The sequence below is a fragment of the Schistosoma mansoni genome, chromosome 1 (assembly GCF_000237925.1).
Source record: "Schistosoma mansoni strain Puerto Rico chromosome 1, complete genome".
Taxonomy (NCBI): domain Eukaryota; kingdom Metazoa; phylum Platyhelminthes; class Trematoda; order Strigeidida; family Schistosomatidae; genus Schistosoma; species Schistosoma mansoni.
The window spans coordinates 22,954,542-22,970,648 of record NC_031495.1 but is presented as its reverse complement, the minus strand read 5'-3'; the positions used below and the strand labels follow the sequence as shown (position 1 = coordinate 22,970,648).

Here is a 16,107-nt window from a genome sequence, read left to right as displayed (position 1 = left end):
CTTGTGATTAAAGTCAGTATTTGCAAGAAACAGGTGATTATCTGAGCATAGCTGCAACAGGCTGTCGCCATTATCTGTTTTTTGAGCCACGACACCATAAGATCGACCCAGGTGTATTTCCCTTTCGCTTAGTTTACCTACTTGAACATTGAAGTCACCAGCCACTATTACTACATCAAAGTACCTAGCTTTTCGGAGAAGGTCAGAAAGCTTTCTGTAAAACTCATCTTTTACATCATCTGAGCTGCAGTAAGCGGGAGAGTAGGCAGAGACGATGAACAAGCAACGACGAGTGTCCCTATCTTTCCGAGTCCTTACTGTTCTGTTTAGTCGGACAGCGCATAGACGACTGTCTACTGGGGTCCAGTCTAAAAGAGCTAGTTCTACCCTAGGATTCAATGGTATACCTACAACAGCGAGGCCACGGAGAGCAGCATCAGGACTTCCAGATAAACGAAGTGTGAATCGAGTTGGTTCTTTATTTTGATATGGTGAGGTCAAATGAACGACGCTGCTCGGATCTTGTATGCGCGTTTCGGAGACGCAGCACACATCGATGGTGTGAGATTCTAAAGTTCTAGCTAAGAAAGCCTGTTGTCCTATTTTGCAGTGTTCGGACGTTAAAAGTTCCTACAGGTAGTTTAGAGCGTGGTTTCAGGAGACTGGGAGTAACGTTCCGCTTACTCGGATTGTTTGCATTAGCGGCGCGGTGATTAAGGAACGTGAGAAGTGTTAGTCGTGGAGTTATTAGGTGTAGGAAGGATTTGCTTGTGACCAACTTAGTCTCGTGTGCTGTTATGGGTATGAGGTCTGATGTCACTTCTCGGCTGCCCACATCGTTGAAGGGTATTTCTTGAGGAACCTGAAAAGAAAGTTGAATTAGTACTGATCTTAACGACCTGACAGCGTGACCGCAGAGCCCAAGGGACAACTGCTTGAGGCCGGTCACGCACGACTTTTTTGTGGGAGGTTTTTGAAGTGTTAGCACCGTTCTTCAGAGGGTCTTTCCTCTGGAGACGGAAATCTGTTAGGTAAGATGGGGTGTGACGTTTTGAGGGTCGACCTTTTCTAACTTCTTCCTTTCTTGTGAGAAGGTAGCATCGCTGCAGATTCTGGTTGTCCGAGGGAAAAACCTTACTGTCGTCACACCCCTATACAGTCAGCAGTACAACTTCGCCCTTCAGACCTTGAGTTGCTGCTTTCAGTCTTACCGTTCTCCAATCGACCTGCCTGGCATGGTAGAACCTACAGGAACATATGTTCCAACCAATAAAGCTCGGTTGGGTCATCGCGATAGGCAAGCCCGACCACCACGTCAAGATAGCAGCTACGGTCGTGACTCGTATACTGTTCTTCATGAAAAATCGTTTTTATGCCTTGTTTTAAAAGGATATCGTAGGTGTTAATATGCACTGAACAAATTTGATCGTGTGATTTATTCCATAAAACTCGTTCAGTAGCACAACTACAAAGATAATGACATAGATCTTAGCCATACTCGGACTATTGTGTTCTTATTTTTTATGTAAGATGATATTGATATATCCTTTATAAATCTAGTGAAAAATGTGATCTTTATGTCATAGAAATCTTATCATATCAGAATCCCCCATCTTTCTAACATTTAAAATAGACGAAATTTGATTTTATTATTTTATATTATAGTGAATAATACTTCAGTGAGAAACTTTATTATTACTTTCTAATTGGAAATATATGCTTTTGATTATCATTCATAATGAAATTTATAGAAAAGTGTTGTCACTGATTTTGTTTGTTATACTCTCGACTGCTGTATAGGTTGATCATACACTAGAATGTATATGTTGGATTATATGTGAATATAATTTCGCCTGATATCCTCTTTGGAATTCTTTGCCTCCAATAAACTCTTCGGCTGCGAAAATAATTTGTTTCCTTATATCAGGATTTTCTTCTAGATAGGTTAGACATTCTCCCAGCTCCTGAATACATAAAACAGACTATTTATTTTGTATAAATGAATACGAATTCCCTGAAATTTAACATCACAAAATCTAGTAGGTATCTCTGAAGTAAAACTAAGTAACATAATCATGTATTCTTTTTAAACATTTTGCCATATACATGGTTAGCAATTAATCAAAGCAATCTCATCTATATTGAGTTTTGGTTGATCTTGTTAAGTATTTCTGTACAAGCTGATTAGCTTCATCATACTGTTAAAATTTGTGACCTCACGTTTACATTGGATTAATTTTTGGATTGGAACATAACCAACTATTTTATCCTGTCATAATTACATAAGCGATATGGTGGAATAGCTGAAAGTAATTCAAATGGTTGTTGAAAGTTTAAGAGGTTTTTAAAATAACAGATAAGGCTATTGATTTGTAACTTCACAGTTAGAAGAAAAGCCTTATAACTAATTTACTTCTGGAAGGATTTTAAAGTATGGTTTCCATAAGAATCAGTAGGTTTTAAATTTTGTATAGGAAATAAATAACTCACTATTTGATTGTTGTCTACATTAGCAATCATCCATATTGAAGTGTAAAATTCACTAGGCTTAGGTAAATTTTGAATCCAAATCAGTGATTCTGTTTACTATTAGTAGTACACGATATTTTTGACCATTAATTAATAAAATGGTGTAGCTCGAACTGAACAGCCAGTGAAAACTAACGATTACTCTCTAAATTTACTGAAATCTCTATAAATATTCTAAAGTCTTGGCCCAAATAGAGTACATTCAGTGTCGCATGTGTCAGTGATGGGTTGCTGATTATTTCCGTTACTTGGGTGAAAATCCTAGTTGTTCACGTTATTTTTTTTCGTTATTGATAGAATATCAAGCTATTGGTCTAGAAATATCGGTCTGTGATAGAGAAACTAATTGTATGGTTCGGCTTGAGAAGAAAGATCATTTATAAGTATTGGATATCACACAATATACTACAAACAGTCCTACCTATAATGCATTGAAAGACTATGTTAGATTTGTGGGATTAGTTAGCAGCGGGTCGCTATAAAATATTTAGTTGTTTATTTTACAAATCCAGGGAAGTGTATGGTGGTCCATTGTTGTTCTGGAACCAGTAATGAAAATTAGTCTAAGAATCATTAACATTAGCAATTCGTAGACGTGCATGTCTCATAAAATAAGTGCGATGAATTACCAACCATCGATTATTACTGTTTATCGTTTCCATAATAGGATGACGAACACTGATTAAGCCCATATAGTCTATAACCTATACGTCTACTTCATGACAGTGTTCGCAACCAACGGAACTACTAAGGATTATTTTGCCTCTTTAGTGTACAGTGACAAGAATTTTCTTGATACATATTAATTAGTATAGTCTTTGGTGTATTGGAAAGAATTTAAAACGAAAAGAATCGTATTTAAGTTTGTTATTTTAAAATAACGAAAACAAAAAGATCATTGCTATTAGTCCAATAAAAACTACCAAGTGCAGGAAAAATCACAAATTATGTCATTGACAAACAGCTTCTGGAAGTCCTACATTCAAATATTGAGATTAGTTGCTTTTAAATCATCTATAATTACTTTGTATGTCATATAGTTCGTTGCTTTGCTGATTCTGGCTGAGATACCAGTTTTAAACATCACTTGACGTCACTGGTAGGATAAATTGTGGAGCATTTATTCTCCATAAGAAGGAAAAATGACACCTATGTCGACACAATGTTTGCTGGAGAAGAAATAAGTTGAGAAAAAAATATGCACGATCAAACCAAGACATGGCATCAGTTCATGAAGTCACCGATCGCCGAACTGGGCCGCCAAAGAAGGTGTAGACCGTCTGGTTGGGGTGCTAGCGATTACCTTAACTGGTAGTTAAAAAGCTTGCGTGACGTGGCTCAGAATCTATCAGTATGGTGCACAATAATTCACTTTGTCCTTCTCTAAGTCATCACTTACACCTGATACCCTTCGTAGAAGAGCATAAGCCGCCCACAAGCATTCTCCATCTAACTCTATTCTGGGCAATCTTTTCCACTGGTCTCCAGTTGCTATTCATCCTTTTCGTGTCCACCTCTAATTCCCAACACAGTGTCTTCTCTGTTCTTCCTCTTTCCCGTTTCCTCTCAGAATTCCAAGTCAGCGCTTGCCTCCTGATGCAGTTTGATGATTCTCTAGATGTGTGTCCTATCCAACTCCAACATCTTTTCCCAATTTCCTTTCCAGCTGGAAGCTGGTTTATCCTCTCCCACAAAAAGCTGTTGCTGATGGTATCCGACCAACGAAAATTGGGCATCTTGAGTAGACAAGTATTTATAAATACCTATACTTTTTGATGAAAGTTATAGCAGTTCTCCAAGTTTCAGCCCCGTGCAGTAGGACTGTCTTGACGTTCGTATTGAAGATTCTGACCTTGATATTGGTTGACAGCTGTTTTGAGTTCCAAATGTTTTTAGACTGTAGGAATGCTGTTGTTGCTTTGCCAATCCTTGACTTTACATCTTCAAATCCTCCTTGTTCATCGACGAATCTGTCCGGGTACGTGGAAGTTTCCACCTCCTCCATAGTTTCGCCATCAAGCGTGATTGGTTTGGTTGATGTTCTCTGTGTTGTATCTAAGGATCTTAGTTTTTCCCTTGTGTATTTTGAGTCCTACTGATACAGAGGCAGCTGGTGCACTGGTTGTCTTGACTTGCATTTGTTGGTGTTTGTGTAATCGAAGAGCTAGGTCGTTTGCGAAGTCCAAATCTTTTAGTTGTATTCCAAAGTCTTCAGCTTCAGCATTATTTGGCACTTGGAATTCATCTTTTCTTTTCAAACCGTCTTGCTTAATATTTGGTTTTTCTCACAATCAATCACACCGCTGTAGCCTCACAATGATTTATAACTTAATGAGTGTAAAAAATTTCCACTAAGGATGAGCACTTTAAAAATACGTGATTATTGTAAATACTAATTGCACTTAATACCCACCTTGGATGTTCTGAATACCAATCCATTCTTTCTATCTTTGATAAGATCACAGTTGCCTGGATTTTCTCTCACCACAACCGGAACTCCAAGAGACATAGCCTATGTATATGAAAAAACGATATCTATGAGTTTCTTGAACGAATTACTTTAAGATATAAAAATAAATAAACTTGTTAAAAGACCCGAAACATGAACCGTGCAGATTTTCTGTAAGCTTTCTGATACTCATAATTCTGGATAAACTGTCTAGAATTTTTCTGTGGTTCGCCTACTGTTCTCGTTCGACTAATCATATTCAGAGATCATAGCTCCTTATACTTGTAAACAAGTTATAACTACAATTTAATCTTTAGACTGATCTTTATCGTTGCAAATGTTTAATCATTTATGGTAGGTTGGACATCGATCTTACTGACATACTTTATTAGTGGTATTAGTGTTAAAAAAGTTTACCATGTTTGACGAATATAAGTCCGATTACATTATGCGAATGGTTAGAATGCATTTGTCGTTCACGACTAAATTAATAGCATCTTATCAACTCCATTTAATAATAGTTATTTTTTAAGCTGAGGATATTTATTAAAAGTAGTGAATCGGTGAGTTTGTAAACATTCATCAATTACGGTGATTGATCAACCACTGCCTATCCCTATGTGTTTTGACAGTTATTATAGAAGTAGACTGTGAAAAGACTATGCGTAGCGTGATCAAGACCAGATAACATTCTATGAGGTCTTTGACTACCAATTTTAGCCCTATTGGTGCATATCGATTCTCTGATTAGCGTTTTTCGAAATAGTTGTTATTTAACATTGAGCAGTTCAAGTGAAAATATTTAGAACTAGTCTTAATGGTAGAGATGCATTAATTATCTATATTTAAACACTAAGCCTGTCATTATTTCATAGTTCCTATTTCTATAATATTCTATTAAACAAACTTATCTTTGTTCAGAAAATGAGACAAGGCTCATAAAGATACTGGATACCTGTGAGCTGTAAATTCTAGATGTCTTTTTATTTGTTTATTTTACATGCTTTGTAAGTTTGTTTATCTTTTCGTCATTAGTAAATAGATTTAAAAAGGTTTTTTTCATTTACAAACCGTGACATCATTTTAAAGGTGAAGTCACTGATAAATAGATGTAATAGTAGTTGAATAACTATGCAACTATGTACGCATACTTACTTCCATAACAGCCAATGACTGACCTTCACTTATGGAACAATGATCAGCGCTGGGAGCTAGGATTAATGAATGCACTTCTTTTTTGTGTTAATGAATCACATCGATGTACAATTTTTCTAAAATTTAAAGAGAAAACTTAAAAATAATTGAGAAACAAATATGAATACGTCAAATATAGAAGAAGGTCTTCCATATACTCGATTTCATCCAATAACAATTTGGAAACTGAAATTAAAATAGAAAACCCTCATACTATTGCTAGTTTCAGTAAAAAATTTAATACACATGGTTCTATAATTAAACTGACATCAATAAGAGAATTCCACTATTACTATCAGATAAAATGGAAAGTTCATTTAGCTTCATTTTAAGCTGTCGGTTTCTGTCAAAAAGACCTACTATAGTTCACATCTTAATCGTGATAACGGTTCATCAAGTCTATCTACCATCATCAACTGAATAATTTGTACAGAATTTTCAAATTTAGTTTATTAATTGTTCAGTCTATAAAGTAACTAGGTTGTTTGTTTATGTACATGTATATACTACCAAAAAAAAACACTTTGGCCGCAAATCATCACATAGTTTGAGTAAGTTTGATAAAAATATAAGATTAAGTATAATTGTTATTAGAGCAGTTATGTTAGTTTGACTTATCTATTGATTATTTAATACTCAGGCTACTTGTATTAAAGTCTGTCATTTTAGTAGAATCAGAAACGATAAAGACACTTTGTCTGATTCGTAGGGTGCTATTTCTAGAGATGGTATCCTACATTTGGTTCATTTGACTTGTTGGAAAAGTGTTTTCGGTAGTGATTCAATAATTAGTCATAGAACTACCAGTTTATTATTGTTTTTTATGATCGTTATGCTCTATGATGATTAGTTTACTACTTTTTTTGAGTATTAATGTCATTGAACATCTTATTTATAATAATCACTTAATAAATTAATCATAACGACGAAAGACGGTAAAAACATCATTAGTTGCTGTTTTCTTTAATTACCCATAATATTATTTTGAAATACTTTTGATAATCGTTTAAATATCTCCATCATATTGATAATGTTTAAATTCAAACTGATAACTAGTAAGAATGAGTTCTCAACTCCACAATTAAAAGATATGTGCTATTATCACAAAAAATGTACGGCTACAGTTAATTAATCGTTATCTATAGACAAACAATGAGAAAATGAGTGTTAGAAAAAAATGTCTACTAAAGACTTGGCATTTAGGTATCAAAATTTTTTTTTATTTTATCCAAATACTAATATATATGATTAAAGTTTTAAATATTAAGAAAGTTAAGAATTAACAAAGAAGCTTATAATGTGTTTTATGCATAAGTAGATAGTAATTGAAGTTTTTGTGTAAAGAATGAGAGGATACGATGACATAAATAACAGATAATTCCTATTGTATCTGTAATTTTGTTTTATTTATCTGTTTTCTATGACTTTCATGACCGTATAGATCTTCATTTAATCTTCGTTGTCCTGGCAAAGATGCAGTCTATAGTTTGATCTCTAAGTGACTCCTGTATATGTATATCATTAACTAAAAAAAAGACTAAGCCACTTTAGAGATGAAATGATGCACAATGGAATAAACCGAGTCTGAAATGAATCAACCGATGATACTTTATCAGGTACTTATCGACGAATCTCATTACACTTGCTCACAATTAAAATACAACATGTTTTAAACCTATCACTACATCAATTTAGTTATTTTGTAAACAAAATAAATACTTCAGAAATCAATGTCTTTCCAAGTATCGTATTTAAAATATCATACTTAGTTTTGTTTGGTTATGGATAATCATTGAATAAAATTTACTATCTTATCTTTTATAACACTACATCATACAGTTAACATATATTTGAATTATTATTTGTAGACTTCAGTGTTTAACAGTACTATTATTTAAATAAACTCATTGACAAATAAACGAGGATTTATCAACATAACTGTCATTGTCACATTTTTCTATACTTATAACAAACTATAGTTGTTAACATCACTCTTAGTTGGATAGATATGCCATTTCTTAGGTTCCATGTATGATCACATGTACACTGAGTTCATGTATACAATGATCTTTTTGTCTTTCAAAAAAAATATTCCCTTTTTTCATACAAATACAATAATATGTATTTTATATTATGATAATAGTCGTCAAAACAATTCAGTGATTTTATTACATTTCCAGTGAGGTAAAATTTTCATTCACATATAAATTTCATTTCAATTAATCAATAGATAAAGCAGTTTTGTTCGCCTTCTCAATTGTCGGATACTGACTGATGTGAACCAATCAATAAACAGGGTTTATTTCTTCTTTGATTGGTTGTTGTATGTGTATATTATATGCAAACATACGATTGTTGTTTTTTTTTTCAATGTAGCATACGGTGTTCCCTAAATAAGATTTTGTAATGTTTGCCATATACAATCATAAGGAAGAGTTTCAGTAATTGTCGTAGGAAGAAAAAATTGACATTATTTTTCACATCCGTGTTATTATTAATGAATAAAGTATAAAGTTAAATTAGGCATATAAAAATCAAATATCTATGTTAGTCTCAGGCTAAAACTATTAATCATATTTGAAAATTTAACTAGTATCCTCGCCTTGATACTTCTAATTTGTTATTATAAAATCATATATTTTTGAACTAATTAAATATATGTATAAATAGAGTGCTGTTATGACATGATTGTTTTATCTCATACTAATATTGAGTTAACAAAATCCTTCAATGTGATTTTGAAGTTTCAGATGACAAATTTAACAAATCTTTGCATTAAACAAATTGATGGATAGAGTCGGAAATTAGACCTATCTTTGAACATCAAACTGTTCAGTTAAACTGAAGTCGATGCTTGCTAATCTTATTCAGAATATATAGATCATGGTGTAGTACAAAATGCTTTGCCGAAAATTTTTAATGCTTCATCTGAAATTATTTCATCAATCATATTAGTATATTTGGTCAACTTAGAAAAAGTATAATAATGTCTCAACGCTTTAAAGATGGCCTATTAGCAATACATTATATCAGAATTATTTATAATTTCTTCCAAATTTTCTGTTACATAATTTAAGACTTTATTACTTAAAATAATCACAGGCTGAGAAAAAATCATACATTATAAAATCCGAAATAGATTGTTATAATCTGTGTCCAATAATTGGATTGAAGTATTTTATTTCAAATAGTATTTTACAAAAAACAGGACTATTTTTACTGCATGCTTGCAATATGTGAAAAAAAAGAAAAAAGAAATTTTCACACTTAGTCAAAAAGCTATGGTAACATTTAATTAGATTCAGTCCAATTTAAATCAATTTCGGGTAGTATTTATATTGTTGGGTAAAATATTCAGTTGTATTTTGGTATACCACTAAAGAAGAAATTGTCATTTATCACCGTACAAGCCAAGTAGACTTGATGGTAATTGTATATTTAACTTTCCAACCGTATAAGAAAATGTTACAAGAATGCCAATCTAGAAGACAATCTTGTTGGTTCTGTTTAGTCCAAATGAATAAAAGAAATGCATTGGGAATAAAATAGTTAATTTAATTAGTAGTTAACTATTGAATGAATATAAGCAAATATGAATAGTGGCTAGCAGTGGAATCCAGGACGTGCGTTTTGTCCTAATTGGGGCTCGTCAGCTGGATGTACCTGAGTCCGAATACGCACAGTATGCACATATGCCAATAACAGACTGATCAATTGCAGTTCTAAACATCAATGGGAAGATTCAAGCAAACAATACTACGTGAATTTACTGAATGAATAGTAACTGGAATTGACTATCGTTATTTTTTTTATCCACAATAATATTATCTTTATGGGAATCTATTATACTTACTAATTTATCATTAGGAATTAATTTCGCTGTAAGTAACCAAAAGATATTACCAGATATCATTGTTTTAGAGCTGATATAAACTTTCAAACTTTTATTTTAAAGTCAGCCATAATCAAAATAAAGCGTGGCACAAATCCACGTCAGATCAACTTATAAAGTTATAAAAAAGTATGAGTTTCATGGATTATTATGTGATTGCTAATGTAGATACTTCAATAAACAGCACTGAATTCCATCGCAATTCCATAAATTTTAAGGATATTTTCTGTACAGTTGCTCGGGAGGTCAACTAATTAATATCAACATCCTTTAATTATTCTATTAAGTTTTAGTAATTTAAACTTGGAAAAATAATACTTAAGCGACATGATATATTACTCACAAAAAACTTACCCATCTATTTCGTCAATAAATTGTTGTATATTTTCTGTATCTTCTTCCTAATAAAAAAAATCAGAGATCACAAGAATTTACGTAGGAAACGGTTAGTTTGTACAATGTAATTATAATCATATAACAAGCAGATAGTACGTTGCTTTGATTTAATATTTCTATAATTCTGTTATGAAATGCTTACTAATTTTAAATTAATTATTTAATCTGTTCTCAAAATGTTGAATGACTAAGTTTCAACTGTTGTTTAAAAATCTAAGTCCTACTGAATACACAGTTTTACTTTCTCGAAAACCTAGTTGAAATTAACTACCGCGTTTTTTGATTATTTTCGGTTAGGGTTGCCCATTATTTTAGTAATATTCAATGGGTTCCTTAGAATGTATCCTAGATAATGCAACAAGTTAGTTCTAATACTATACTGTATACTAATATTTGCTTCATCCGCCAAACGAAAGTTATTACTCTAGATAATGTAAGCCTATCTGATAAACGTACAAAATCAGCTGTTATTCCAGTTGTGGTACAAGTAGTCACTTACAGAGAATTACATGTTTACGGATTATACTCAAACATATAATAGAACAAACTACCGCTACTCACAGTAATCATAATTCGATTAGTGATAATTATAACCATAAATTGAAAATTATTCAGACAAATGAAAACATTTAGGTTTTCCAATTGACTAACTGATGTTTTCAATAAAAAAGTAATCATGGTAATAAAATAAGTACATTGAAACAAAAATTGGCTTTGTTCATTTCAATTATTTATTATTTATCATATAGGCTTAGAAACATAGGTTGCTATTTGTTGATTTTGTTTTAGATTCTCTTGTTTATCGACCTCAGTCAGTAAACTTCATTCATGCTAATAGTTTATAGTTAACAAACGAACAGAAAAAACAAAGAATGATTCTTTCTTTTTTCGTTCTACACTCAAAGAAAGCATACAAATAGATAAGTAACACGAATGGATTTAAATATATGCACACAAACAAGCCTACATATTTAGACATTAAGAAATCTAAACTTGACTAGTGAACTAACTTGCAATTATTATTCATATATATGTATAAAATCTTTCATGTTACAATGATCTAAATTAACTACAGTATGTCACATGTGTGCACGGAGGAAAATAGTTAACACGATTACATTTGTTTAAGTAAAATAAAAAAAGATGAATGATAGAGCCAAATGAAAAATTAAAGCATAGATTGTTATACCTTAGAGAAAAAAATACCTAGTTATATACTTGTAAAACAAACTGAAAGCGAACTATCAAGAAACTGATGTGTTTGGATAAATTTGTGTAGTTAATGATAGAGTTAATATAGTGTATGTTCGTGAGGTATATGTCAATGGACCTACTAAAAGCAAGGTCATATTCTAACTAATATGCGATAAACCTCGAATATTTATCACTCATTGGTCTATGATACGTGTTATTTCAGTTATAAACTGAATAAACTAGGTACATACTGATTTTATTACCCTATTGTTCATCTAAATAATTAGGTCTAAACTGAAGTGTTTCACTATCTACACAGTAATTCATTTCAAATAGAAATCTTTCCAGTGTAAATCAGTGTTTAGATGGATTATCATCAGATAAAAATCTTCGATAAATGATAGACAATACATATAGAATCAAGTCTTGTTCCTAACATCTTGAATACTTTAAGCAGCAAAATATATTGTATTATTACGGTTAATAAGCCATTGTGAATACACTGGAACGATCATATAGGGGCTAGTAAAACCATGTGAACAAATCAAGGTTTTGTGGTGGTTCAATGTTGGTACCGGCATACGAAAGAATAGCCATTGAAGTAGTTCTTAAATTTCATTCTACAAATCAACCATGATATTTAGAATAGTAATAGTAGTAACAAGCTGAAACAGAACTACATATATACTTTATATAGTAGATAAGAATGTTTTTCTACGTTAATAAGGTTGTATAGGCGAAGAACCTTCAACCACTGTCTTAGATTTGAATCGTTTTACAACTTCTACTATGGGAGAGAACAAACCAGTTTCCAGCTGGAAAGGAAATTGGGAAAAGACGTTGGAGTTGGATAGGACACACATCTAGGGAATCATCAAACTGCATCAGGAGGCAAGCGCTGACTTGGAATTCTGAGGGGAAACGGGAAAGAGGAAGAACAGAGAAGACACTGTGTTGGGAATTAGAGGTGGACACGAAAAGGATGAATAGCAACTGGAGACCAGTGGAAAAGATTGCCCAGAATAGAGTTGGATGGAGAATGCTTGTGGGCAGCCTATGCTCCTCGGCGATGGGTAGAGCGTGTTAGTAAGTACGTGTAATATTTAGTACGAAGTTATATGTACTTCTGTAAGTGTCACAAAAACAGATTTACTTTGCTGTTATTTATCTATCTGGCTGTGAAATCATAAACCGATCCACTATGGTGAATATTTAATTTGATTGGATGTGTGAATATGTAATCAAATCGTTTTAAATTGTATAATGAGAGAAAATTCGTTAATCAAACTTTTATTTTTTTGACTGATTTAAAATGAAGTATAAAATTTTATGTTGATTTTACACAAACTGATGCTTGGAAAGTCGTAAAGTTCATGTTGTCATGTTTTATCATTTGATTTTTTACGTCCATCTGTCATGAAATAATAGTCGATATTCATTTTTTAGTCGTCTACAACTATACCTTTTAATATTGTCTTGTTGAATTTTTTTCAGGTTATTTATAAATTCATGCAGACGCATTATATCATATGCTTACTGTCTCAGGAGACAGCAGAAGGTTTCTTAAACATGACTATACTTCACTTTCCTTATATTGAATACACTCGATTAATTTCGGTTGACGTTTTGTGGTTGTGTAGTTTTAGCGTTGTTCAACCACTTATAAGTTCATCAAGTAGAGCTCAACTGCCTACTACCTGAGTGCAGAATACATCAACAATTTGTAACCGTTGTAAATTATACAATGAATATTAGTCTCAAGTGATTCAAATTCATAACTAGACTTTTAAAAATTGAAATTAATCCGACAGACTACGATGTATATTCAATTACCAGTTTGAAATTTATTGTAACTTGTTCATTTTATCTGTACACTATAAAAAGCCTCGTTTCGCGGAATTATAGGTCATTTCTGTTTTTCGTGACTGCAAATTACATCAGAATTAAAGTATTTGGATAAGTATTTATCACAAAGTTATTTGTTTTAATTCCACTTCAGAGTTAGTTTATTAACAACTCATGCAAGAGATTGCTTGCTATTTAAAAGTTTTAAAAAACATCTTGAAATATTTTATTGCACTAAGTAGTGATACATGACGTAAAGTACTTTCGTATGCCTAATCTGTCGAAAAGTCACGTTGTAGTAGTTGTCGTATCAGTTTATATGTTAAGCCCATATACTTTATTCTAGCTTCTGGCCAAGCCAATTCGCCTGTCCATTATGAGTCATGTTTTCACCTTGTCAATTATTCACTTATTAACTCTGACCATTTTTATATGTTGTTGTTTATGGTGTTGTGTGTACACTTCTTATCCTATTTATCACATGTCTGTCATTTATTTTTGTCTGACTATAAATATTGATTAACGCTTGATAAAAGTGAGTTGGCTTACCCACCATCTCCAATATGTGTCATCTTTACTTCGCTCGCTGATATTCGCTCATGTGCACATAACTTTCTGGTCTGCGTCATCTGACAATAAACTGTAGTTGCCGCTTCTCTTTGCCTTCTGATATTATGCACCGTTAAGACTTGTATTATAACGGTTATCGAGGTGAACTATTAACGAAGCACGGCACTACAAGTCTTCACCTAAAATTTTATGTTGCACAATTTACATCTGATTTCAGAAGTGAAGTGACTGGGTTGGTGATTAATGTTGAGGATACACTTGAACAAGCATTTATATTTATTTATTTACAGAGTTCTAAGTGATGTACATTTATAAGTTTTGTCTTCTATGCGTTCTTATCACTACTCAGACTGAAGTAAATCCTAACTGACACCTGAAGTACCGAGTTCAGAAAGTGCATTCTTACAGTTAGTATTAAAAAGTTGAAAATCTCGAAGCAATCACCATATTTAACAGTCTTTTGATACATTTCTTTTATTTTCATTGATTACATGAAAAATCTCAGACTCATAAATAAAATGAATAATATTTTGTCATTAAAAGTAACAATAATGAATCCGGAATTTATAAACTCTCTATAAAAAATATGGCTTCACAATTACCGATCAGTTATTCATCAAGATATCATGTTCATAACTGTTAAATACACTTATTTAATTCCATTTGAATCTGTAAATTATACAAACAAAGCAGAATTCAGACATATTTCAGTCTGAGCAGTTGGCTAGTAATCACCAACATTCACAAATAAAATACATGTTTGAAAATATTGACTTGATCAATGTTTTACCTCAAGGTCTAAATTATAATCTCCAGTAGTATTAATTGAAAGCAGTAATTGTTACTGTAAGGACGGCCCGTCGGTAGACTCTCGGAAGCCCTAAGAAGCCCAGGAAGAGCCGCAGACATTCCATCCAATCACGGCTAGGGGAATGTTCTAGAAATGCCAACGTGGAGCTTCTCCATTGGATGGATTAGTTTGATACCTATGTGCTTATTGGTTGACCCAAATGATAATTTACTTTCAGCCAAAAACTATAAATACACGAGATTTCTGTGCTATATTTTGACACTGTTTGGGGCAATAAACTTCCTGCTTACCAGTCTTTGTCTTCTCTCTTTTGCGACGTTTGCGGGTTCTATCGTTCAAGTAGTCAAGTAGTTCGCGGCATATTAAGAATCAAGGTTCGAGATATAACAGTTACGTCCCCTATTTGATTACGGAAAAATACGGTATACAACTATTGGCACTCGAACGTGTAAAACTTCACAGTCGCAAATCAAAAGACGGAAGAAGTACGGGAAACGATTATTTGGTAAGAGTCGAAAGTGTACAAAGAACAGGGGCATTCATAGTTTTTAGTATTGGTTGTAACATCATTGTAATCCGTTCAATCCACAAGTAGGCAAGTTATACAATTGTCCAAGAATAGCATGTCACGTTAAATATTAAAGACAGTTCTATTAGGTTCTGACTGGATGGAATCTCTTCGACTCCTTCAGAGACTCTTGAGGCTTTGTTGTGGTTTTCGGAGTAGTCCCAATAGTAATACAAAACTAGTCCCCAAAATTAGCTTATGTTAATTTCAAAATGATGATGTTCGATTGTTCAAACCAGATCGTAAAAAATAGTGGGATCTAAGCAATGGTACCTTTGAAAAGGTGTTTCTTTATATATCAATAAAACAGATTATATACATCGCATCATAAAATCACTAAAATTATTCTATTAAGTAGTAATGACATTTTTAATTCTGTATACAAATTCAGCATTTTAATATTTTTAGGGTCCACTTTTAGAATGGAAAAAATATGTTACAAGCAAAGAAATATTATATTACGTCTGTTGTCAATATAAAATGCCCATCAAATTAACGTGTTATTGTATAAAAAGAAATAAAACAGCACACTGAAAAAATCATACTGAGTAAAAATACATCGTGACATATAGATCAATATTGTCTGTATATACGACATTGTAAAAATATAAATCTAGGCTTGCATAATTTCCTAAACTTTAGAGCTTTCAAACGATAGT

At 32.5% G+C, this 16,107-nt stretch overlaps 2 protein-coding genes across 2 annotated transcripts in view; both read right to left on the bottom strand.

Moving 5' to 3' along the window:
* Positions 1-1,642: 1,642 nt before the first annotated feature.
* On the bottom strand, positions 1,643-5,043 carry Smp_071520 (hypothetical protein). The gene is made up of 2 exons (XM_018793700.1): positions 4,943-5,043; positions 1,643-1,964 (listed from the first exon to the last, which is right to left on the bottom strand). The coding sequence occupies exons 1-2, from the start codon at positions 5,036-5,038 to the stop codon at positions 1,806-1,808; spliced, it is 255 nt and encodes an 84-aa protein (XP_018648186.1). The 5' UTR covers positions 5,039-5,043; the 3' UTR covers positions 1,643-1,805.
* A 1,133-nt stretch (positions 5,044-6,176) lies between these two features.
* Smp_161030 (hypothetical protein) overlaps positions 6,177-16,107 on the bottom strand; it is a gene marked incomplete at its 3' end in the record, with an annotated part of 29,070 nt that continues 19,139 nt past the window's right edge. The window contains exons 8-9 of the mRNA XM_018793699.1: positions 10,419-10,465; positions 6,177-6,249 (exon numbers count right to left, since the gene is read on the bottom strand). Of these exons, the coding sequence (XP_018648185.1) occupies positions 6,177-6,249; positions 10,419-10,465 (120 nt within the window). The remainder of the gene's footprint in view (positions 6,250-10,418; positions 10,466-16,107) is intronic.

Bases quoted from the DNA above. Each gene is read 5' to 3' on its own strand.
- Smp_071520 (XM_018793700.1), bottom strand. From the start codon at position 5,038: ATGTCTCTTGGAGTTCCGGTTGTGGTGAGAGAAAATCCAGGCAACTGT. The intron at 1,965-4,942 runs GTGGGTATTAAG...TTATGTATTCAG, and splicing joins TGGTATTCAGAACATCCAAG to GAGCTGGGAGAATGTCTAAC.